This window comes from Cylas formicarius, unplaced genomic scaffold (assembly GCF_029955315.1).
Source record: "Cylas formicarius isolate icCylForm1 unplaced genomic scaffold, icCylForm1.1 PGA_scaffold_1__22_contigs__length_36826433, whole genome shotgun sequence".
NCBI lineage: Eukaryota > Metazoa > Arthropoda > Insecta > Coleoptera > Brentidae > Cylas > Cylas formicarius.
This window is the reverse complement of record NW_026844264.1, coordinates 25,997,458-26,024,865: the sequence shown is the minus strand read 5'-3', so window position 1 is coordinate 26,024,865 and position 27,408 is coordinate 25,997,458. Positions and strand designations below refer to the sequence as shown.

The 27,408-nt window shown below is 34.7% G+C and overlaps 1 protein-coding gene across 6 annotated transcripts in view; it reads right to left on the bottom strand.

Annotated features, from left to right (window-relative positions):
• Window positions 1-17: 17 nt before the first annotated feature.
• LOC132696788 (zinc finger protein ush) overlaps window positions 18-27,408 on the bottom strand; it is a 213,301-nt gene continuing 185,910 nt past the window's right edge. For 4 of the 6 annotated variants that reach the window (XM_060661816.1, XM_060661818.1, XM_060661819.1 and 1 more), the window contains 6 exons: window positions 9,203-9,462; window positions 8,887-9,140; window positions 4,036-5,551; window positions 2,708-2,914; window positions 2,349-2,649; window positions 18-2,295 (listed from right to left, as the gene is read on the bottom strand). In XM_060661816.1, the coding sequence (XP_060517799.1) occupies window positions 1,988-2,295; window positions 2,349-2,649; window positions 2,708-2,914; window positions 4,036-5,551; window positions 8,887-9,140; window positions 9,203-9,462 (2,846 nt within the window). In that variant the 3' untranslated portion in view covers window positions 18-1,987. Of the gene's footprint in view, window positions 2,296-2,348; window positions 2,650-2,707; window positions 2,915-4,035; window positions 5,552-8,886; window positions 9,141-9,202; window positions 9,463-16,823; window positions 16,923-21,645; window positions 21,688-27,408 lie in introns of those variants that run through there. The other 2 variants (XM_060661820.1, XM_060661821.1) reach the window with 2 other exon arrangements.

Here is a 27,408-nt window from a genome sequence, read left to right as displayed (position 1 = left end):
CTCCATAAAAAAAGAAACATCTTGATGTAAAAAATTGAAAAATGGTATATATCCACATGGGTCAGGAAAAGATGTTTTTAGTACAGAATTATAACAAAAGTTAGATAATTGTATGTGTCTCAACAAAAATTTATGAGAAGTGTTGTGGATATTGAACATAGGGGTAGTAAAGGAATGATTAAGAAATAAATAATTTTATTGTCTCCAAGAATGGTAATCATCACCTGTTACAATGTTTAAATGACATTATAGATTGATGTTTTTAACATCGGACATAGATTCATTTTTACAACTATAAGAGAATTATAACCATACAAAAACTTAGGAAGCCTACCTTATTATGTGTGAATTTGATACCTTTCAGAAAAAAAAATGCTTTGGCATAATATTTATATTTTCCGTTTAACAAATTTATAACTTAGAACTAGACAAATAAATCTTTATACAAAACAAATCTAAACTTTTAATTTTAACTGTAATCCTATGTTTTTATATATACTGGATTATGTAAGGTAAATTGCCACATTTTTTAACTTTATTTTATGGTATACATGTTAATGCATTCCTATTAATTTTGGGATTTACACATCATATGAGCAAAAAAAATAATAGTTCTAGCTATACAGACAACCATTTTATAAACGTTTTATCCTTTACCTTCTAATATAACGATTAAACGAACCCAAATTTTGATTTCTTATTTAACTGCTACAAGTTTCTCTTAAACTGATTTATAAATGAAATTATTTAGATTAAATTTGATGCAACACCATTATTTACTATAACATTTTCAAGATATTTCGTTTTCATTACCAAAAAATAATGAATTTATAAAATAACGAAAATATTACTTTACTGGCAATAAGTATTTACTTTTTTATGACCAATTATTAAATAAATATCAGTTTTAGTTTTATTTAACCATGAAGAGTCACTTTTAACATATATTGTAATAACTATACATACACATATTGTAATACCTGTAATTGAAAGGGATACAGCAGTCAACAAACTACAAAAGTTTACCCTGACTGATTTTCAATATAACCTAGGATATATCAAAGATTTTTTTAACATCCATCCAAAAAAGAAATTTAATGTTCAGTTGACCGCATAAAATATTTTCAAATTTTAATGATCTTGTTCTCGATAAAAAATTAAATTAAATGTTTTATAAAAATTCTCGCGTAAATAAGAAACAGAAACGGAAATAAACTGGTATTTAGTGTTTTAGGGAACAGATTGCAATATCCAAAAATTTGTTTTGAACACATAACTTCCGCTTTTTCCATTTCAATAGTTTGTGGATTGTACTGCTGGCAGCGATTGCGAACTATTATTTCTTCATGTCATCACTTGGCAATTTGATAATTGCTTCATGTGCTTTAAAATTTGGAGATTCACATTTACATTATTTCATTACGATTTTAAAGCACAGAAACATTCTGTTACTAATTGTCTGCATAATCTTAATTTATACTGCGCTAGTATAGAGCCTCATGGACATCAAAAATGCGTATACAATAACATTAGATACTTAACTGGCCCAAATCAACAATTTATCAGTTGGAAACAATTGAGATTAACAATTATTAATCTATTCAACAGTTCAGTCACAGAATACCAAAGTTTTGTGAAACAATATTATTCAAAAATATATGGAATGTGGGTATACAAAATTTTAGAATGGTAGCAATGCAAATTCAAGCGTTTTACCCTATTTGGAGTGAATTCAGGCCCATAGTGCCTTTTAATATAAATTAACAATGTTGAATCTTTGACAGTTACTTTTGTAAACACATTGTCGAAATTCACACAAAATTTCAGTGAAATAGAAGCAGAGTCTGAAATAAATCTGACTCTCTAAATAAAATAAGTAGTCCCAAAAAAGAAAAAAATCAAAATTCGCCTGAATTCACCTCAAATAACAGTACTTCACAAACCTCAACACTTTCCAGATCAAATATCACTCAACTTAATTCCACCATTACAACACAGGTGTCTCTGCAGTGCGAGACGGCTGATTGTTGTTATTGTTATTACTCGCGTTGGCGGCCGAAATTTCACCGGCATGACTGGAGCAGTAAAATTTTTTATGTGCTATAAACGTTGAGGAGTAGTTGAAGTAAATATCACACGATTTGCAATATTTAGCGCCGGATTTCTGAGCCTCTTGTAGGATCTCAGCGTCAGGGTTTTTGCAATTGGGATCGCCTGCAGATTCCATTTCTTCTTTAATCGAGGCGCCCTCCGCCGGGGCTATGATCACTTCCGGTTCCATTGCCTCTTTTTTAACTGTAAAATTCGTTTTACCTCAAAAGTTCAATTGAGAATATTAGCTGTGTTACCTATTACTTCCTCCTCTTCGTCTAATACGGGCATAGATTTGCTTGTGTTTTTTTCGTCCCCATTAAGAGCGATATTCTCATTGGCCGTTGACTCGTGCACAAGTTTTATGTGTCTGATGACGTTAGCTTTATATGGAGAACTGTACGGACATTGAGGACATGCGTGGGAAGCTTCTGGTCTAGATTCTGACGCTGGGGATACAGCTCTTTCATCAGACGGGGCAGAGTGAGGGATCGACATTTCCGACATGCCCGGATTGGAAGTTTCGTCATCCAGAATGTAGGTTATGTACTTCTCCTCCTATCAATACATATACTTTTATTAGCGGCGCTACGAGCCAATTAAATCCGCTACAAACCTGCAAATCTGGCGATCTCTTGTCAAAATGCATTCGAATGTGGGTTCTCATTCCTCGCAAAGTGTTTCCCTTATATTTACAGATTGTACATCTATAGGCTTTTACACCTGTATGGGTTTCCATATGTCTCTGCGCCGCACTTGACGTGGCACTAATGACGTCACAGCACGGACATTTCCAACCAGAAACCGCTGCATGTGATATACACTAAAAATACGGAAAATGTACTTAGATTATTTAATAAATTAATACAAATGCAAAAAAAAACAAACATAACTGTGTGTTGTTTGGGAAGTTGGAAAAAATGTCGGCATTTTGGGACCCACTTCATATTTGGTAATATCCATTATTTTAAAATTTCGTAAGTCTATCTACTCAGTTTTGGGATAAAAGGCAAATAATAATAATAAATTGATTTATAAAATCATAATTGATAAATGATAGTGAAAAGATGACACAAAAATAGACAAATAGCAATTTTTAAGCGCTTCATAAAATTTAATAAATAAAGCTTTAAAAATCACGATCTTCAATTGCTTATCCTGGGATAAATCTTGTAACAAATAGTAATTAGTGTGAGATTTTTTGTATCTCCAAAAGAGTTTGTTTTATTAAAAAAAATTGAATACAAAAATTGTTTCACCTTACTTTTTTAAATGAAATGCCATTTATATTACAGGTTATATTAAGATTGAGAATTAATTACAACGTTGAGAAACTTCGCCTTTTAGATACGACACCCTGAATGCTACATCGATTCTTTATGCCTTTCACAATAATAATTCATACAATAATTAATTTCGTATAATTTTTTAAAATTATTGTGTTTCCGCTAGTGTTGTGGAATTGACCGGTCAATTTCTTTTGAGTGCGGATACGTTACTTAGCGATAAAATATCGACTCCATTTGGTTCCCAGAACGACGCGACGGCGACGTAACGCACAAAATAAATAAATATAAATTTCATGGAATTTATATTTATTTATATTGTCCGTTACGTTGCCATCGCGTCGTTCTGGCAATCTGGATATTTTATTGGGATTCTCCAAATCGTTAAGTAACGAATAGTAATAGTGGTAGATAACACTCTACAATTGCAAAGATGTTATTTAAAACATATTTTTACTAGTCAATTAAAAAAAGAGGTCAATTAAGAAGTGGTCAATTGGCCAGTCTCTACACGAGTTTCCGCCACTGAGAAGTATTTCTTAAAGGGTTTATGATACAGGATACAGGAAACACTAAAAATCACTCTAAAACGTTCAGCAAACCATTAGATAGATCATGCAAAGAAACCTTGTACTAACAAAACTTGCCAAAACCTCACCTGATGTCCGGGTTCCATGACGCTCCGACATTTGAGACATTTTCGAACCTCCAACTCGCTCCTCTTCAGGCAGTAGTACTGCTGATGGGCGTTCAGATTATCGGGTGAGGTAAACTTAATCCCGCAGGCCAAGCAAATCAGCTGTTGGTACTGCGCCGCGGGACTCGTGGTGCCCGCGCTCCTCGGGCTTACGGGCGGACTCCCCGAAGTTTTGGAATTTTCATCTTCGAGAGATCGAGCCGAACAATAGTGCTTTTTATGTATGACGTAGTTCTCGTGCTTGTAGAACACGATATTGCACTCCTTGCACTTGGACACTCCCTGCTTGACTATCACTTGGGGCATTACGGGTGGTAACGTGGGTACATCCGATAAACGCATCTGCAGTTCGGGCGGGATCAGTGGTATGTTTCCCGATCTGAACAACAGGGGATGCAACGCGGTGTGGATATCGAAGGTCGGTACGGTGATGTCCGGGCTGGTTCTAGATTTCTCCGTTCCGCCGGGATTGGATTTCGGAGTGCGCAAAGATCTGGGACTGTTGCTTCTGGACGTTTCTTCGTATTTCCTCTTGGGAGAATTGTTACTCAGGGAGGGGGAAGCGTTAGCATTCGAAGCAGGCGTCGAAGGCGGCGAACCTTGTATAGAAGGCTCACATTCAATTTTCTCCGGAGACAGCGTCGGAGTTTTCAGGTTCTCCTTTTCGTGTTCGTCGGATACGTCGACTACCAGTTCTTTTGGTGATGGGGTTTTCCTTACGCTGAGATCCAACGGCGCCGACGAATTACTAACCGGCAAGTCTTTGGCTTTGTTTACCGACTTTAGTACTTCCGGCTGAGGCACCGTCGTCGCGGCTGGCGGTATGGCACTGGTCATTGGAGCGAGGGTACCATTCGGAAGCAAGAAACACGGAGTGTCCGGATTAGGTAGTCCCGATGCCGTGGAAAGAGCCGGTAAAACGCTGGCCGAACGGAACAAAGAATATGGCACGATTATAATGGGATTGGTCGGTAACGCCAAAAAAGGTTGTTGAGGAGGAGGAACCTGCGAGGTTGGCGATGGCGGAGTCCGACACGTTGACGGATCTACGGGCGACGTCGGCGACGAACCCGACGTACAGCTAGACGTAGTTTTGGCTGGGATTGTCGATTTCACCACGTGTCTCGAATTGCAATAGTGTATTTTGTGTGCGCGATACGTCTTCAATGAACTAAACCGAATGTCACATTCCGCACAGTACCGATCCTGGGCATCGGACGAAGCCGTATCACCGTTGGTGACCACCGCGGTCGCAGAACCGGCGATGGGGGCGGGGGGTGATACCGTATGCATTCGCATGTGCCTGTTTAGGCTCACTTTCTTGTCTGCGCTATAGGAGCAGTGCATGCACGTATATTGTTTGCCGCTGCGCAAACTCTTGTTTGATGGTTCGGAACAGTCGGCGTCCGATTGATTTCCACTTGAATCGACCGCACCGCTCGCCGACGCTTTCGAATCCTCGTCAACCTTGTTTATCCTAAAATACGTGAATCGGAGCAGTTAAAAAAGTTAAAAAGTACATATCGGACGTATTTTCCAAATTGCTACGGTTGCGAGATCACGGCGTTCGAAGTTCCAAAAAAACGCGAGATCAAAAGGGATTTAATAATGTTTACTAAAGACTGAGCCATTGCAAGGAATTTTGGCAGACGAAATTGCCAGCTATTTTATCCCGAATTTGTGTGCGAAAATTGGCGCAAAGCGTTTGTGTTCATAAGTTTATAATAGAAAATAAAGAATATAGAAAAGGTCAAGCCTCACAAATTTCTTCATCGTAAATCTAGTGATTGCAGATCAAAGTTTCGTCTCCCAAATACTATTATAAACAATGCCAATACACAATTTGTGTAAAAAACCGTGGATATTATAATTCAACCAGCAAAAAAACTATATTTTCATATAACCCAAGTTAGCCCTACATCTATAAGAATTGTACAGAAATTACTTTTAGAGAATACAATAATAGATTTTTCTGACATGGTAAATCATTATTAATATAATAAATAAATAAATTAATATATATTAATAAGTAATTAATCAAAATTATACAAAAAAAATTAAACTCGAAAAAACTGCATTATACTTGCTGCCAATTAATTGTCAGTTAAAAATACATGCATTTTTATCTGATAAAAATACATGCAGAACTACATGTATTTTATGAAACACAAATATTAGATTTTCGAAAATATTTTAATTTTTCAGTAAGTATTTCTTCAAAAAGATTAAAAAAAAAACACTTCGCCTTTGATAAACAATTCAAAAATAATATTAAAATTATTTTAAAAACTTTTGTTTTCTTAGAATCTTAAAACCCTGCGTTTCTGGATCATATATGACTATTGGCACACAACCTTTGAGCATCAATAAAAAAAATCTTAAGGGAAATCCCTTGACAAACTTAGCTTTTGTACCGTTATCCTCGAACGTATTATAAATGTGCAATTTAGGAAAAAGAAAAGTAAAATCACATTTTTTCCATTGTGAACTGCAAATAGAGTAGAGTTTACCACAAAAACCCCACAACTAATAGAACAGCAACTAGGCCGAGCTATTATTAGACTATTTAATGAACCCTTATATTATTAATTACTATACTTTCTAAATAATATCGGGTAATACTCAATTTTGTATTCTTTCCCTAAGTGATAAAACGAACATTTATTGAATGTTTATTTTGTCCCATATACGTTACATCGTAATCAAACCAATTTCCTTTCTATTCGAAAACTTGTGTTTTTTTTAAAGCTGATCTACTTGCTACTTTATAGGCAATGAAATAAAACATCTTCTCTAGTTTTCTAGTAAATCTAAGGTCGCAAGGAATTATAACAAATTATTGTGGTTTGAGATTTCTGTGGAATTTCTGCTCTAAGCTCTAAGTGTGTAGTGTGGATTCTAATTTATTTTGTTAATTTTCATAAGTAAAATTGGTGGTCGGGAATTTATAGTTTTGGTTAGTTTTCATTTCTAATTGTAAACTTAATTTTGCATTTAGGTTTAGGTAGAACATTTTTTGCTGCGTTGCAGTATATACTTAAGTGAATAAACAGTCAGATCAACAGTCCATGTGGCAAGGGATTCATTACCGACGTTGCAGACGAATTTAAAGCATTTTTATGGTGCCTTCTAAACGGACTGCCAAAAAAACATTTTAACTAATTATGTTTCTAAAAATTTATTTGCCTTTAGAAAACGGAAAGGAACAGAATTTCTGTAATATTTCAGTGAGAATGCTCTTAGTTAGCGTATGAATAATCGATTTTTTCCAAGCAGTGTATTTGTTTAAATAAATAAACCTGTCGATAAATAATTTATTCCTACTTGAGTGGAGGTGGGCCAGGTAAGAGTCAGTCTCTAATGTCCTGCCCTTTAACACCTAAGGGTCCGGAGTAGGTATTATTGGTATCGGAAGCTAACTTCAACAATAATTTTGAGGCTCACTACACGCCTCCATATTTTGCTTGAAATTCTTTGACAATTGAATTGAACCGTAAAGGGGATTGAATATAATACAACCAAAAATATAGTGCAGTTATTGCTTTGACGTTTTAAGTATTTTACAGTACCTTAACCGCAGACCTTCGTAGGACCGCGGTAAAACCCATCGCAACAGATGTTGTAGAAACTTGAAATTTTTATTTTAAACGTAAATTTGGTTAAGCATTGATGCTGCGGGGTATTGTCGAATAAGTAGAATTCGTTCTTAAGAGTTGAATTAAAATTGCAATATGTTCGTATATATTACGGAGGTATTTCAATGTGATCCTTCCAGTAAGTACCTGATTCTCGAGCTTTGACCCTGCGAGGCTGTTTTCACTGGATTGATTATATTCGCGGTAGATAAAGATAAAAATAAAATGTGGAGTCCGGGGAATGAGGCAGATATTCCCCTGTTATAAGAAGACAGGGAAAATAATGCAGAATTTGAAGACGAAGTGGAGATGGTAGTCGAACCTAATATCATTTTAGAAACGAAACTACCACAGCAAATAAAAAAAAACGGATCCATTTATCTCCGGATGCTAAACAACTTGTTTTGAATGTTTACAATTTTATAAGAAATTCAGAAGAGGAAATAGGAGCGGCAACAAAAACAAATGACAGGACCAAAGTTCCGAAGTCAACCGAAGTAAGAAAAATTGTTGCAAATGGGATAGTCAAGAGGAATTTGACGTATAGTCTACAACGCTTATAAAGTGAACAGTGATTTAACCCTAGAAGAACTGCATAAAAAAGTACTGACAGACTTAAACATTAGTTGTGAAAAAGGTTTGTTGCGTACTTTTTTGAAGAAAATGGAATTTTAGTTCCAAGCAATTTATAAACGTCAAGTGCTAATGGAATCTCAAAGAAATGATAGTACCATAAACGTAATTCGACAAGAGGTAGCTGAAATATCATTACAAAGCTGATTTAACTGTGAAAAACGGGTAATAAGAGAATATTCATTGAGAACTATTAGTGGCGGAGTTGATCATTGAACTAGGTGACGATTTTTGAAGTGGCTGATACTTTATTATTATTATATTTAATACTTGTTACTTTGTACTTAGTTTTTATGTACATGTTTCAAGACTTGCTCGGCGAAAAAGATTGAAAACATACTTGTATCCCGCTCGTTAGTGTAGGTAGATAAATTCCTCGGACGGTCCTAGAATGGTAACGGGTAAGGGTCTGCTCGGCAGGGTGTTCTATAAGGGACTGCGGTTTTGGAGTAATAAACAGTAGGCAAAGATAATCACGGGGTCGGTTGTAAAAGCACTATATTTCTGGCGCGAGTATACCAGCGCAGAAGTTGAATTCACTTGCCTGTGAGAACAGTAGTACGTCTGATGCGCCTCCAGTGTACTTAACGACGAGAAGCGAATTCCACAGGGACTGCATTGATAAACGGGCGGTAACGGTTTAGTAGGCTCCGAAGGCGCTTCGACAGATCTCGTCGCTGCTGCAACCGCCTCCAGGTTTAGACCTACCGGAAGAAGAAACGCCCTGGATGCCAAAGCGCTCTGGATCGCTTGCGGGAGGGACACCAGGTACTTGTTTTGCGACTGGGAGGGTTCCACCTAAAATTTTCGAGGCAACGGTTTAGATCGATTAAACAATTGACGACATGTCGGAAACGCACATCGTTCCGCAAACCCGGAATCAAGTTTTGAGCATGTAACGCGGGGTCGGTCGCAAGAGACGCCTTTAACCGGATCCGAGGTTGTTTATCGTCCAGGTCGGGTTTCGTCGGACTTTTCCTGTCGTCATCGTCGGGACAATTGGGTTTGTCTGGCGTCTCGCTTCTTTTCGGTACCGCTTCGGTTGCGGTAACCATGTTGCTTGCGGTACCACTACCCTCTGATGATGCGACGTCGGAACCGTTCCAATCTTCCACCTCGCCTGAATCAGAAAGGAAACAATTGCTTAAACGCTTGGCAAAGAACGATTATGGATTGACTCCTTCTTGCTGAGGCAGATTGTTCTGCATGAAGCTTAAATACCTGTCGGGGCAAGGGGAGTGGAGAGAGGAGTATAATTGCTTCACGTATGACCGATTCCTAATTGAACGAGATAGAAACCTGTATCGCGGCTTATGTTAGCATGTTAGATGATTTGAAGTTTTTCTTAGATCGGTGTTCTATCTCGTCATACCGTTCAGAAACTGCTTATGTCGTTATTTGTCGAAGTCTGACATATTTTATTGTATTCTCTTTTCTGATATTGTTCGACCTGTTTCTCCGATGTATTCTTTGTCATAGGTTAATACGGTAAACACCTGCTGTTTAGAGAGGAGTTTCATCTTTAGCCGATCATAGATATTGGGAGATTTTAGGACAAGTAGAGACAAAAGTATATATATGTATTGGTGGTAATCCGGGTGTTCATCCATTCGTTGTTTGACCCTGGAGTAGGATCATTCGCCTGACGTTTCGCCAAAATATCACTTGGCATCTTCAGAGGCCGCGCGTCTATGTCACTCGTACGTGTCCGCACGCAGCAATATTATATGCCCACGAGAATTAAAAAAATTACTAAAATGTTGTAAACACGAAACAACATTTACACAAACATATTTTATTGTTGTTTATAACGAAATTAGTTTGATTGACTTAAAATATTTGCAAAATTTTATTGGTATATTTCTTTGTAAAATTGCTGGTCACCTTAAACACAATATCCATACTAGATCCTTTACATCGGCGATGGGCGAGTGTCCACGGTAAACGTGCCCAATAAAATCAAGAAGTGGAGAAGATTTTCTACTTGTCCTAAAATCTCAGCTAGGATCTATTGAAGACAAAATTCATTTCGTGACAGCAAATGTGTACAGTATACCGTGAAGCTGTGGCAACGAATACATCGGAGAAACAAGTCGAACAATCACCACGAGACGGGATATCAGATTTTATTCGACTAGACTTGCACCTAGCACTTTTGTCTATACAAGCAACATTTGGGATTCGGTCATCTGAGAAGCTCTTCACCCCTCTCTTTTCTACCGCCAGCATTTAAGGTACATGCAGAGCAATCGGCTATCAGTTTCCGACTGCGCTCTTAACAAGCCAGCAACATTTTTGGCAAAACATCAGTTAGACAGAGTCAGTACCCTAAGCAAGAGAAATCGAGAAGGAGTATATCTGCAAACGGTTTTCTGGTTAGTTTATGGAATGCTATTTTTGAAATTCGTCTATGCGATTGAAATGGTTTGGTCGGTTTGCGGCGTCCATTTGCAAATCGCGCCTAGCCATCTTTGGACGGGTCGCCGAACGCGTGATTCTCTTGGCAATCTTCACCGTTTCGAATACCAAGAACCGCGATGCGATCGTTTTGAGAAGACTTCGAGATTTACGGCGAAGCAACCTATACAAATGGCGAACTTCCGATAAGGACAGACGGATACACGGGTCGGGCATGTTCGCGGTAATGAAGCAGTCCGTCAACTGTACCCACGCGAAACTGTCAGCGCCCTTAAGATACACCTTTGGCCGCGATATATCATAATGACGGATGCCCGAATAGCGCAATAGCTAGAACGGACTCTAACTTTGATTCTAATCGGGTGTCGAGTACCCAAGTTTTTAAACCGTTTCCGTTTTTTTTTCGATCGTACGGAGACTATGAGAATTGGTTCGTGCTTCGAAGTTCCATTAACCCGTGGGAACTGGGTGTTCGTTGATGAGGTCGATTACAATGGATCGCGAATTGATGTCCTACGTGCAATAGAACAAATTAAAATATTTGTATAATTAATGTTATTAGAATCAAGTAGTGGTCTTTGGGGTAGTGCTCATGTGAAAGGATTAAGTATGCTTGAAGTTGCTTAAAAACATATCAGGACCCTCATATCAGAAGGGCGTATGAAAAAATAAGTAAATAAAAAGTTATTAAATTATGAATTTTACTATTATCGTACTAGTTTGGTAATGCTAAAGTTTAACTACTTAGATTATTGCAGTAACATTAAAAAAAACGAGCCCTTCTGAAATTTCAACGAGATTGTTTAAATAATTCTAATATATGCCAAGATCATATTTAGTCGGTGAGTCAAGTTTTGAATTGTCTTTCCAGTAATTTAAAAACAAATTTATATTTCAATTGCAAAAAAAAATATTACCTCAGAATATTTATGCCATAGGATTTTCATACGTATTTTATTTGAAAAGTATATTCTAAGGAAAATACGTAAAAAAAAATCAAAAGAAATTAGTCAATAATTTTGCAGTAATATTCGGTCGGTGTGTGCCGAAAGTCAATTTTTCAATCTACATTTAAGCTGTAACAGTGTCGTGCGTAAGAGCTTGAATTCGAAATTGAAAAATGGTGTAATACGCTTACGAACAAAAAAAGAATTGTTTCATTGTTCCACAAACTAGATTATTAAAAAAATATTTAATATCTATTTCTAAAGTGAACGATGCTCTAGCTCAATAAATAGTTTTGCAGCTTATATAAAATACTGTTCAGTCTTTAACCTGCCCCCGATAGGGAACTAATAATATATATTATTTACATATCCGTGTGCTAATTTCGGCTCTTATCGGACGAAACAACAAAACAATCGATAATAAACCTAACCAGATTACAGAATCTGATTATCAGATAACGGGCGAAACAAAAATTAAACGGCACCACAATCCAAGTACAATGCCGGTGCAAACGTAGAAACTGCATTGTTTACAAACATTCCAACTAACGAGCAACACGAATTTCTTCTTCTTTAACATCTACCGTGTGTTCTCAATTCCCTCATAGGCAATTAAGAGGCTGGGCTCCGGCGATTTTAATCTCGAAACACACACACACACACAAACGCACACACACAGAAACGCACTGCCACGTATACGCGTACACGTGGTTGGTGTAACGCCTATATATTTTATCACCGCTCGCTGCACGCAGGCAAAAGGGACATTTTTCGGATGTACAGGAGTCGTATCAGATTTATTTTTAGCTAATCCCAAATCGTTTAGTGGTCAAGTTTTTTAATTGGTTAGGTAAGTTAAATTTTAAATACGATTTGAATTATTTTTGTTTCCTATCGTGAGTCGATTTGTAAACCATCTCACCCATATTTGAAATTTTTAGAAAATTAAAAATATACGGGTTAAATAAAAAAGTAATTTTTGATTCCAAATTGAAAAAGTGGAGTGATCTTACATCTCTTGTATTACATATATATTTTAAATATTTACTTTTTGAAGGAGCTTGAAAGCAATCAGCAATTGATAGCTTTCAGTTACAATTATTTTTGAAATCAAGTTTGTTACTAATGTTTTTATTAAGACTTGCTAACTATTGTTAAGATTCGGTAACGATTATGATTTTATATATTTGCCATTTTAAATAACGCAGTCCTTTAGCTACACCTGGTACTTAAACAAATTTATAAAAAAAAACTAACCAAAATATCCTGGCTTCCTGCATATGTATTTCTTTTTTGAAAACGCTAGATAACGATTCGTTTCCTCAATCTTTCTTAGTTACTCTTTGTGCTAGCTAAAGTAGAACAAGTTTATATATAGCTAAGTTTTTTACTGGTAAAAAGTCATAACGCCCCGTTCCCTATGAACAAAAATTGTGTCTACGAGTGGATTTCAGCAATAAAACTATGACAGTCTGTCACAAGGATATGTTTGCCAGTTGGATAACAGTCAATTAAAATTAAAATTTTACACTTGAAAAATCTATGACGGCATATCGGCAATGGTGAAGACTGTAAAGAGTCGCTAACAAGTTAATGTGGAAACCAAATCAGCAGTCGAAAATCTCAGAACTTAACTTTCGAAATGCTAGAGGACAATCATACAAAATTATGCTTTGGCAGAAACGAATGGAACCGCTATAATATTACTAATAAAACTTGTAAATATATTTAATTTTGTTAACAAATAAATAAATTTAATATCTTGGAGCAACTGTTCACTGGGTTTTCCTCGTGAAATAAACTTGCGTGCATAGAAATCGGTCCACTGTAAATTTTTGACTTTTGACTTGAAACTATTCATCTGACCCAAAAAATAAACATGCTATTTGGAAGACAATTTAATATGCTTTATTATGAGTTTAAGTTTGTCTAGAGTGCGGATCTTTTATATGCGTAGATACGCTTAAAGAAATGAAACGTGTTCATGCAGTAGTTATAGTGATAGTAACTAATTTGTTATAGCCTTTGCAACAGGAATTTTCACATTGTTCGTTTTTAATCATTTGGACAGCGTTTAATTGTGTATCTTGTTGCGCACTACACCGCAAAAAGCCGCTGAAGTTATTGCTTCAATCGAAAGTGGACTTCGCCCGCGAGTTGTTGCTCGACAACTGGATATGACACGCACCGCAGTTCGAAGAGTATTCCAATATACAGAACGCGGACTACAACGGCTCGTAATGAGCGCTTTATTGTGTCAACAATAATAAGAAATCGTCATCTTAATGAAGAAAAATAACCTTACTCTAAAAATATCCGCAATTGGTCCAAAACTTACTACAGTTTATCGACAAGCACGCCTACGCTGTTCTCAGATGAGACCAGAAGATGCCTTTTCGGTAGTTACCGACGAAAAAAAGTGTACCGAAGACCAGAGGAGCGATTTGCAGAATGTCGCAATGAAGAGCGGAGCCCTTATGGAGGTGGTTCCTGCATGATGAGCTAAAACGGAGAATTCGAGCTAGACTTCGTACCCCGACCTCAATCAAAGAGCTTATCGTTGCAGTAGAGGAAGAGTGGCTTAACATTCCACAAAAAACAATAGCGAACTTGATTAGATGTATGCCTAATCGAGTAAGAGATGTTATTAGGCCAAGAGGGGATCATACACATTATTAAAAAATAAGTGTTGAGTTGCTAATTGCCAATAATCCTATTTGTTTTTAGTAATAAAAAACAGTTAATTTGACTCGTGCAGTTATTTTACTATGCTAAACCTAAAAAGCAGAAATAAATTTTAATTAATTTAAACTCGTATTAAAGCATATTAAATTGGCTTACAAATAGCATATTTTTTTATCTGATCGTAGATTCTAAAAAAAAAAATGAAATTTGAGTCAAAAGTTCACAATGGATCGATTTATATGCACGCAAGTTTAGTTTTGTCGAATATCACAAAACGACAACATTTTCTTGACGCAATAAAATTTTATCCTAATTAAAAGTTCTGAAAATAACAGTTTCTCTTCTTCTTACATGTGATAAAAATTCGCCCGGTTTTTGAATACTGATTTCCGTTCGTATTTCTTTTTTGACTTTGGCTTTACAAGTATTGTTAAATTTCGGTTAGTCTTTCTGAGTTGCCTTTGACTCACATCGCTTGGAGAAATGATAAAGTTTAGTAACATATTTATTTTAAATATGTATTTACATCTATTTTATTTACGAATCAATGAATTTAGAAAATCGTTTAACAATTTCGTATAAAATATTACAATTAACCGTGTGACCAGTTTATTGACGTCCGTGAACCGCCGTATTTATACCCGTAGCAATCCGCTACCTCGTAAATTAATAACATCATACGTAAAGGAAGATATTAGCAACATCTGTAATCGCGTTTGTCCATAGTTCGCCTCAGACAGCTTATCTAAGGGAGATTTTAAAGTAATGCAGTAAATGTAATTTTCATGTCGGTGGAGGAATTATCTGCGCAACTTAGATATAACGTTAATGGAAAGATAAAGTCATCTAATTAGTTAGAGCCAGTGCGGGTTATCTGAAAAAAAGAAGAGAAGAGAGAATGATATCGGGAATTTAATAATTAACAGAGATTGGTATGAAATATAACGGGCTCAAATGACACATTCGTTGTAGGTCCGAGCTTACAAGCTTACGTTGGTCGTATTTTCCAAAACTACCGAGGCAATGGTAAATAGTACTTGTCAATAGTTAATACCAGGGCTCGTGTGATGAAAAAGTGGGGCAAATTATACACTAAAAAAAAAGTCGTCTACTAATGGGCATTGTTGTCTTTCTCTTGCTTATTTATATAAATAGGACAATGTTTTCGCTGTTTGCTTTTTTTACATTATTATTTAAATTACTTGTTGATTATTTATTATTATTGAAATTGTTTAGACATTATGTATCATTGTGATCAAGTATGATCACATCAATAAAAATATATTACTTAAATATTTCTATTAAATAAAATTTATAATAATCTAAGTTTTTAAAAAAATAGCTGTATGTACACAATATATACACGTATTAACTTTAATATGTACATGTAAATAATACTTCTTGAAAATACCTTGTTGATCAATACATACATGAAAAAAAGAGACTTTCTTTTGTTGGTTATATACCGTTTACAATAACATATTTCAATATCGTTATATAAAATGGCCTATAGTGCATTTTTCAACATATTAATTATTGTTCATTTTTTTTCTTCAAAATATGATGTCACTAAAACTTTAACTACCAATTGACTACCCATTTGAACTCACACAAGGCTGCAATTTTGGTGATGGTTTACGAAAGCGTTGTATTCTATAGTATACAGGGACGTTTAAAATTAATGATTCTGAAGACATATAGAAAAATGGTCAAAACTTATTTTGTAACTCTGTATAATATTTGTGTCGAACTTGCAAAATTTTTTTCAAACAGACAATTTATTCGAATTTCTTAAACATTCACTAGTCAATCTTGTAACATGAGAATAAAACAATTTAAAATTCACTTTACACACCACGTAAAAACAATTCTGTAATATTATCAGTAGATAATAAAATGATTAATTAAAACTCCGCCGAGGATTTTTTTAAGCAAATATTTGGAATCTTCTTGAAACACTAATTGAGCAATTATAATAATATTAATTATAATAATCATAATTATAACAATATGGCGTTTCGGCTAACTAATAAAAATATGTCAATATAATGTGATTTTTAAGAATCATGGGGATTATTTTGAAAATCGCAAGACTTAGTTAGAATAGTCGCCATTTTAAAGTCAATTTAATGGAATTTTAGAATTTTAAATAATATACAGATCGTCTTATAAGAAAAAAGTTTTGGTTATTCTATATGTTTAGAACATGTTTACTAATTAGCATCAGCATGAAACTAATATATATCACAACCGCTTAGTTCAAATAAGGATAAACGGTAGATCACAGAGTACAAGGTCAGCAAATGATTTACTTTCAAATAAACCCAAACAAGTAGACAAGTTGAGAAATAATATAAAGAATCTCTTATTGGATTATCTGACAAATTATCTACATTAATATCCGTCTCACTCTGAATAAAATTTTCCTCACAAAATCCATATTGGGTGCATTACTGGCGGAGCCATTCCCGTTCGATAGATCGAATTCACTAACACGCGCGGAGCAAAAAAAAAACCTCGGCTAGTCGCGTTTCAACTTCCCGGAATCAGTAGGCCATGCGTGCGTCGCAATACGGATCGCACCCACTCCGTTCTGCTCCCCGACAGATGGAAATCTGTTACCGTTCCCTCCCGTCCGACTGAAGATTCTTATCGTACGCGAGAATTCCTATCCGGAGCATTATTAATTCCTAATACGCCGTTCAATCGGAATTTTTACGGCCCCGTTATCGCCATTGTTTTCTTTCGTTGGATGGTGGCCGCGATGGGTGGCAACCGCGCACATTACCACAAAACGTGTTAACGGTTGCGTAGAAGAATGTCTTCCAGTTATTCGTTTGTTTGGCTTACGTTTCAACCGAATAAGGATGTAATCGACATGCTTATTTGATAGTGGCATTCCTGTACCGGGTGTCTCAAAATCGATTCTTAACATTGGAACGTTGGAAACGGATATTTATAATTATTGTAAGTTAATTGCTTGTTTAATGCCATTTAAAATTAAAAAAACCCAAAATGATGACACCACTGGGTTACATTTGAAGACTGGTTTCGTATATTTAATAAACAAATATATGATTTGAAAATAAATATAAATTTAAACAATTAGAAAATAAATACAGTGAACGGCTAAAATATGGAGCAAATTCATTTAAATATCAGGTATCGGATTTCAAGAAAAATGTTTGCACACGTCCAACATAAGTTTTTTTATGCGCATTTTTTGCAGTAAATAGAAAAGTTTCTTTTTTTATTCTAGTACCCCTTTACCCTTGCTCTATTTCGTAGCTAATTCGAAAATTTAAAGCATCTGATTTTTGTGGATTTTCATTATATCCTTTCGATTTTAGATATCCCCGGAGGAAATATTGGGCGTAGTAATAACTGGATATCTTGCAGGCCAGTCTATTGATCCCCTTCGACTAATCCACTGTCCGGGACATATCGTATTTAAATATTCATGCACTCGTCTACCAAAATGGTTCGGATCACCATCCTGTTGAAACCAAATCTGTCAATCAGGCTAATTCGGATTTGGGAACGAAATTGCGAGAGTAGGAATTAAGTAATTTTGAAGAAATTGTAAATATCGGGCTCCAGTAAGATTTTGATCGAGAAAATAAGAAAATAATTTTGTTATTCAAAATACCTGCCCAAACATTTATATTTTGTGGATGTTCTATATGATTTTCTCTCATCCATCGGGGATTATTTAAACAAAACGTGGCTTCAGGACTAAATAGTGATGATAAAAAAATAGATTTAAGTTGCACATATCCATCATAGTTTCCTGTACTCTAGTACGGATGATACTTTTCTTTTTTTAATACACGCAAAGCTGTTCTTGGACTTACATCATCATTTGAAGGTACTTCAATTTATATAAAATGTTTAATCTTGTGTTCTCATTGGATTTTGGATGACCTGGCCGTAGACGATCTTTGACATGCCCTGTTTCAATAAATTATCTCTCAATTTTACTTGCTGTGGATTTTGTAATGGGTCTTTCTGGATATTCAATAAAAATGACAATTTCAATTTAAGACCTATTTTTGTTGCGTATGTACATTAAACTTCTTACGAGTTGTTGACTAGTAGATATTCTACAGGAAGCAAAAAAAATCTTACATTATATATAGTGGGAAAACGTGACTTTAGTGACTTTAGTCTAAAGTCTTAAGTTTTTGTCTCGTCCCTATCGATCTACAATATTTCCAGTGCTGTAGTATCGCTGATTGTATCGAAAAGTAGCAACAACTTTGATTTTTTAAATTGCATATTCTGTATATTGTTCCATTTTCCGCTTCGCCACCCTTTTCTGAACATTTTTTTAAAATATACCCTATATCTCCACTGATTTTCGACATATTAATTAATTTACATATTTTTCGGTTGATACCCTAATTAACATTCTTATTGCTAAGGATTTCTTATTGCAATGTTTCCTGTCCCTGTAAAGCAATAACTTCTACAATGTACAGAGTGTTTACAAAATCTTGATTTTAGACTTTTATATTATCGAAAATTATTTATTTCAAATGGAATATCCTGTTTATAAACAAGTAATACATTCTTCGACAAATTTGACGATTTTCGTTAAGGTTGCAATCTATATGCCGTAAACATTTGAGGATTGTCGGATCGGCGTAATATAACGTCACCATTGACTGCAACCAGAAAACTTGGGAGATATCAACGGTGCGTCAGGAGAGTAGCGGAATTGCAAGCTGTGGATTTTTGAAGATTTTGGTTTACTGCATTGGCTGCAAAGTTTAGTATGTACAGATATATGTTAAAACCTTATTTTAAAACTTTATATAAGGCCCCATATTTAATATTTAATATATTGTGAAAGTTTTTTTACCAAAATATTTAACACATCTTGAAAACTAAGCATTTATACATTTATACGAATCTTTTTTCTTATTTTGGATGATGCATCCCTAGCCGAGCGTTTCTTAAAACACGCTGTATTTATGTATTTTGAAACATTTATGTGCAAACATGACAGCCGGATAGAATGTAAATTATAATTCGCATAACATATGATGATAAAGTTAATTTGTCTTAAATATAAAATAAGTGACAGTGTAATTAATTAATATTTTGTTTAATATGATGCTCGTTATTCCAGTCAAGTTTTAGAGGGAAACAAATCTCCTTGGTACCCCTAGGTACTATAGCGTTGGGAATCAGCCAATAACATTGTTGAAATAATCAACCCGATTAAATTTGTAAAGCAACCTTTTTTAGACATTACATAAACACCGCCTGCAGACATAGTACAGCAAAATTTTTCAAATTACGATATTCTAACAGGATACTTTTGTTATTGACTGGCACCAGATTTCCTGGCGACAAGTATAAAATACTACCGCTTCTGGTATATCGGCTAAGATTATTGTACTTATTTTTCACCATTTCTGTCGGCTATTTATTACGATTATCGACATAAAACAAATCCGGGTAACTATAAAATATAATAATAGCTTATCGACGACAGTAACGGTGGGTTCCTATTTGCTATATCGCAACTATGCCTTGCAGGTTTACTAATTTTATGTCTGCAGAAAGGGAACACGATGTTTTAAAATTCATTATCAATATTTTAGGGTTATATTTTTCATTTTGAGATCTTTTTCTTCCGTATATGTCCGTAAATGCCAAATGTGTCCTGACCTATCTACAGAATGTTAGATTTTTAAGATTCATGAAATATTTTTCATTTTTGATGTTAATCAAATGAAAACAAAATTATAAAATACACGATTAAAAATAAATCCATTTTTAAATAATAATATAAATAAATCGCAAGATAATCAAAAAGTTAAAAACAAGATAGCAGTGAAAGTCTAATACTTTCAATTACATTTCAAATTATTTTGTAAGAAATAATTTGATAACCCTATTTTTTGTGATAATGCATTTCGTATTATAGAATCTACCAAGACGCACCGCGAAAAATATCTTCCTGTATAATATCATATAACCAAAACTAACTCATACAACGGGCATGTTGTAACCTAGGCTTTAATTTTTATCTATAATATACGTGAAAACCTGCAAGAAAAACCGAGGAAAGAACTCAAACATCTTAAAACCTTAAGACTTACGGACAAGCTTGCTGCCTTGACTTGCTATTTAATATGTCATGAATTTGAAGGTTATTTGAGTTACAATTACGGTAGGTGACCTATTACACTACGATTTGTTAATTTTGTTCTCTCTTTATTGAAGTGGTTAAGACATCATGGCATTAGATATTTAAAATGGTAACTTTTTAAAAATTTTGAAAGAGCCATAATTTGTTGAAAAGCAGCTACTAAAAGTCAAGGTTCTAATTTCAAATACGACACCCAGCTTCGATAAGTAGTGATTTTTGAAAATAACAAAATACTTAAAATATTGTGCTCTATGTTGCTACAATACTTTCCTGATGATACCGTTGTTGAATACTGTATAACTCAAGAATAATAGTAGTGATAGTAAACATTCTTTTCTACTGAAGCACCAGTAAATATTAATAATAATAATTAATTTAATATATTGAGAATTTCTTGTAGAATCGTAAGATCTAATAAAACAAAATATCAGGTATTTTATTTTAAATTCAAAAGTTCTAATTAGGTTTCATCCGACATACGACGAATTTGAAAAAGATCCGAATCCAAATTTCAATCTCCATGCACCTCTAACATCAATTGCACGAAAAAGGCAATCAATTACTCTGGGATTTATGAATTAATTAACTGACGGATCTCGTAATTTATCTTCCCTGATAACATTTTAATCGTAATCCAACGTTTGACTAATCAGATAAATGATTTGCAAACAAAACTCAGGATCAGATGGCAATTATTACAAAGTCAAAAATAAAAATAGTCCCGAGAACTGCATATGGCACGCTACCGTGTTTCACCGATATCAGCCTAGTTAGTTTTGCAATCAGTAGTATAACAATTCCATGACTTTTGGGTATACATATAGTATGTATATCCCATACCAGCAAATCTTTCCTTCAGAGTCTCACAGTGATCTGCTCTAAATTGTCAAATCACTTCTCGAAAGCACAAAGTCTTGCCAATACAATTTCGCCAAGTTATCAGTTACCCGCAATAGGCTGCGTGTATTTGCAAATAAGCCTAAATATATCATTTGATCACTATGGTGACTCAGTCTCAAAAGTCATATGGTCACAAAGTCTAACGTGTCGCAGTTCATATTAAACTGGTTTGTTAATTCAAGAAACATACCTTGGTTAGAAGAGCAGCACTTGACTTAACGCTATACAAGTCTGGCACACAAAATCGCGACTACAGCTGTACGTAGCAACTTTTAGACCAAAATCAGATAGAACGTAATCAGATCTGCAAACATTTTTTCTGTCATTTACTTATGAGTACCTGTTCAAATATCTTTCTAGATAATCTGTAGCAATTTGTTGGCATAATAATTTTTATCTAATCAAATTTACCGATAAACTATTGAAAAATACACCCAAGATATTGACGCAAATGGCAGTCTTATCCAAAAATACTTTCAAAGGACTTTTAATATTTTCAATAGGAGATATCAATGATAAAAATGGTTTTTTGACGTTGCTTAAGATCTATTTCTAATTGACATTAATCATCAATCAACACCTGCTGAAATAGCTTAAAGCCGCTTAGTCACTTGTCGGTTAAATTCTGGACTTTTGGTATATAGTTTTCCATTATATTTTTGCAGTCATCCTGGAAATAACTATAAAAAATTGCTGAAGTCATCCACGCTCGCATGTATCTCGGTCCTTCATATTTACCTATAAGAAGAAGTTCGCATTTTTCGCTTTCTGTCATATTTGTACAAACCCAAACGGTGTACCTCAACTTCGACTGCTTCCCACCCAAACACTTTTGTCCTCTAAATTTAAGGGTACGATCTGGAGCCCAGACTAGTCACTATTGAAAATATTCTAAGAGCTGTAATTTTGTGCAATACTGGCCCTCTTATCCTCTAACCAGTTCAGTACAGCTTGTTCGTTAACATCTCCTGCTTCACCAGAAATTTTTCCGGCGTTTATGTTGTGATAAACTTTAAAAGGTTTGAGCCAACATGTAGAACAACTAAAATGCTCACCCTGTAATCCCCTGGCTAATTTTTAGGCTTTCGATTTCAAACCTGGACCACTTATTGCAATATTTTCAATTCTTCGAACTCGAAACCATCGTAAAAGAACTTTATCTACATCTGAACGTACCGGATTTCTAATTTTTTTAATCCCGTACGATTTAGTCACTTGCTTTCTTGGTCTTTTCGCGACTACTTCTATTTGTGGATATTGTCGTTCATCAAGAGTATTTTCACAGGACCAGTAAAATATGTAAGTAATATCTGGAAGTACGTTATAAACGGGGTTTACTGTACTCATGGTTCCATTTTTTTAAAACCAATATTTCGAAACATTGCATTTACTAATATTTAATGGCCTTTTCAGGTGACACACACTACAAGGTGTAAGAATATACCGAAAAACTCAGTACTAGTTGACATAAAGGTCGATTTTCACTAGACACACAGTACGCTCAGGGTCGGCTCACGGTCAAGATTTTCAAATAAACTCCCATAGGCTACTGTAATGCTATTTACAAATCTTCCGGGTTCTTTCTGCGTCGCTTGTTTGTAAATGAAACTTGCTGACGTTTCGCCAATCATCCTGTTGGCTTCCTCTTTTTGATTGTTACAAGAATTTCTGGCTCGCATCCCATCCTTTTGTAAACCTCAACGTTTGAGATCCTTTCTAATCACGATATCTTCAAAATCCACATCAGAGCTCAAACCCCATCAGTTTATTGACTTGCACCTGCTTTAGCGTCCATGCCGCCATACCATATAAAAGGGTGGAGAATACGTAACACGGAAGCTTTCTCACACGCAGTATCAAACTCAAGTCCCTGTTAGTAAAGAACTTTTTAAGCCTGGCAAACGCTGATCGTGCAGTTTCAATTTCTTTGGTCTGATATATGTTTGAAATTATCCACGTTCCCAAGTACTTGTACGAGTCCACTCATTCGATCTTCGCGTTGTTTACCACTCAATGAATATTCATGCGTGGTGATTTAGGAACGACTAACGAATTTTAGTTTTGTTAAGGTTGATCATTAGGCCGCAATCATTGCAGCATCTATTCAATTTATTTATATTTATCCTTTCCGAGCAATCGGTCAATGCTTTTTGGAATATGGCCTCACTGTAGACATTGAAGAGTAATGGCGATAGAGCACAGGCCCGTAGTATGACCCTCAGTATATTAATATCTTCGGGATATTGATCTTCCACCCAGACTTTAGCTTTGCCTTTCTCCTGTAAATTCGGTTGTGGATAAGGATATGGTTCCATGGTCAGCACAGGTTGTGGCATGAGTCTTAGGGATCGCAACGAAAGTCGACATCAAGTTTTATTAGTTCAAAGCGTGCCTTGAGCAAATCTGCAAATGTAGATGCTCCGATAAAAACTAACTAATAAACCTTGACCATGAGCGGACAGTGAACACACAGTGACTTGAGCGCCTAGTGGAAATTGACCTTAATAGTCGACTGGACTGAACCTGATGGTCGAACTATTTTTCAACACCTAGAGATGCTACAATAGTAACAATTATCGTATATAAGTATATATTTGTAGAAAAAGTATCGATATCATTACCATATATCATTTAGTTGCCTATTTTACACTATTGGGTAGGTTAGTTTATGCGATACATTTGTGTTGCAATCTTGCCGCATGTTTTTATTAATTGAAATGATTCCCTGGGGAATTCCAGATACCACTGGTGCTTGGCGCACAGAGGCATAATATCAGAGACATAGACCAAAAAAAAATTCTTTCAAAGAAATCTCAAAAAGTATAATTTTTACAAAAAAATCGTAAGTAACATTTTTTTTATATTTTTGACATTCTTCAATTTGGTATTGGATAGCAATAATGGTTATAGTGGTATTTTGAAGCTTTGATTAACTGAAAATAATGAAATTTTACGGTGGAAATGCTTTTTAATAATTTGCATTAGTTTGGTTTAAATTTCTTTGGGTTGGAAGTCTTGTCGCAATTTTACTTTTTGTACGGATGTTTAGAATATAAAATTAGTTAAACAATCTGTGCAACTGAAATGAACTCAAACAACAGTGTATTAGTAAGGAAGAAGCATTAAATATTTTAGTCACCGCAAAGTTAACAAAAAGGTATTATTAGGTTAAAAAAATAAATAAATAAAAGAATATTTTTTTTTAATAGCCTAATAGCTAAATTTGTCAACCATCGTAATTGTTTATAAAATGTGGGAGGTGACAATTTTTATGTGGTGAAATACCTACTGGCTTTTTCAAAAATGACTAAACTTATGAAAATTCTACGAAAATATTTGAGTAAATTTTTTACTGTTTTTTACTGTTTTAAAAAATATATATGTTTTTATAATAAAATTGAAAGCTCCTTCTTTCCAAAACATTCAAGACGAAAAATTTAGATGATATTTAAGCAATGTATACATATAAAAAAAATAGGTTTTTGTAAAACGCACCATATTGTTGGGTTGCCCTGTATATGGTTTAAATCATGTAAAGTAACAATTTTTTTTTTAATTTAAGACGTTGGCTCTTTGTACAATATAACTGTGTTTAAAAATCATTTCTAGCCTTTTAAGATTAAAAGTTTCAAGTAAAAAACCTCACACACACACACACACACGTGTCCATGTGTGACGGCTTGAATTACCCTTGAGACAAAAATAACTATACTAGATAATTGTTTATATTTAATAGCGTTATTCCGACGAAATTATTAACATGGAATTGTTCTAAAAGTAACGATACCAAAAATCCTCGATACCACAGCAAAGAGACTTGAAAAAGTTCTTTTACTTTAATTTGATATTTGTTTATCAACCAAACAACAAACTAAATTTAATGGGCGCATTCTAAATATAAATGTAAATCTATGGTTAATTACTTACTTCAATCAATCTTCAATATTTTTGGCAACTACACCCGTACATTCAGCAAAACACTGAATGCTCGACACATCGCTTATTTGTTAAGTAATTTATATTTATGTACTAATTGATCAGATTAATATCGGACGGAGAGTGTTCTTTTACAAAAGGATGGTCTGTGAATACGGCAGTCAGGCGCCAGTGCTGTTAGATTGGTCTTCTCTCGAGATAATGCGCGTTAGATAGGCTCAAGTGCATTAACTTCGTCAGATATAAGGGCATTTCTTAGATTTGATAAATGAAAAAGTCAGTGACGTACGACCGAGAAGATATCTAGAAATAAAAAAAAGAAAATATCGTATATCTGGAACCCGGGTAAAAAACAGACGTCCAATTATAACTTAAACGAAAAACGACAAACCACAACGTCGCTTAACTAAGAGGTTGAATGAAAATAATAATTTCAATTTTGTACCGCACTCGTTTGGAAAAATGAATTTTACAAACTAAAGTTAAATTTTTTAATCTGCTCTAGATTTAGAAACTTCCGTGTTTTGGCTCGATTACCTTGTTATGCTAATGCAAAGATATGCAAATATTTCCCCAGTCGTGATACACGGCATGCCAGTTCCAGGTTCTTTTTTTTAAATCGACCAAACGGCTGTGCAAAATAATAAGGGGGACATATCGCCTGTTGAGAACCACAGCGGCGAAAATGGAAAAATGTCATTTTGAGATAATCGCCTATAAAAAGTCATTACTGGAAGAGACATATACTTCAAACTAATTAAACTTTTAATGCATAGATGTTCTTTGTGGTAAATCTTGCAACATTTTGCGGCAAACATGGAGCTTAAGCTTAAAAGTTACTAACTTACGAGCAGAATCACATTTTCATCTTTGTCCAAACTTTCGACACTGGCATGTCTCCTTTTTTTACCTCCTTTTGAGTTATGATTTGAGTACGTATTCAGAATTTCGCCCGAGTCCATTTCTGGACAAGGATTGTGGTTGGTTGTGAAAACCGCGAATCGAATAAGATTTTTTGCTACGAAAAACGATGTTTTGGAAAAGATAAGGAGCAACCTACTGGACAATTTACTCAAACGGACTTACCAATGGATGAGTTGACTCTCATTAACAAATGGAAATACATGCTTCATTTGTTAATATTTGAAAGCATAAAGGACTACCACAGCATTAAGTTGCTTTAATCAGTTGATCCCCACCCCCACCTTTATAAAAGTATAAAGACTGAATCCACACTTTAAAGATTTGGCATGTCATTTTAAAATTTGTACTTATTAAAAACCGATTTTAAAATATTAATCAACAAATGTGTGAGCTGTAAAGAATAATTTTTTTTTATAATAAGATAAAATAAGATTAATATGATGTCTATTTATCAAACTGGAACCATTACACACACCTAATTAGCTGGCAAATTGCTCAAGGCAGAAACGAAGAAACTTAAGAAGAAGAAGAGAACCACTACACACAAGTTACAATGATATAAGACACAACTGTAAAAAAAACTGTAAAAGCTAGACCTAAAAAACGAAACAATTGTTTTAATAAAAAAAATACTTTATTTTTTAAAATCTATTTTGAATCAAGTTGCAATATTCAATTCATGTTTTTGTTTAGATTGGATCATAGGTCTACTATTGCCAACTCCGTTACAAATGCAATAATGAGTAACTTCGGCAACTCCCATTTCATTGGTGAAGAATTTACACATGAGTTCACGCATTATTTCAGCAATTTTTAATTTTTTTTGCCAAAATTCCCAATTTGGATAAATTCTTGGTTTAAACAATATAAAACAAAATCTCAATATTGCAGATTTGATACAAATATTTGAATCTGGACTTGATAATTCATCAACTATTCAATTTAAGATATTCGTAAATGTTCACAATATGATTTGTTTTTAATAAATATGGGCACTTAATTTCCAACGCTCATAAAACAATAATCTGTCTGGAGAAGCTATTAGTTGAGGCCACTTGCACTCTATTAATCGAATAGTCTAAACTATCCATGT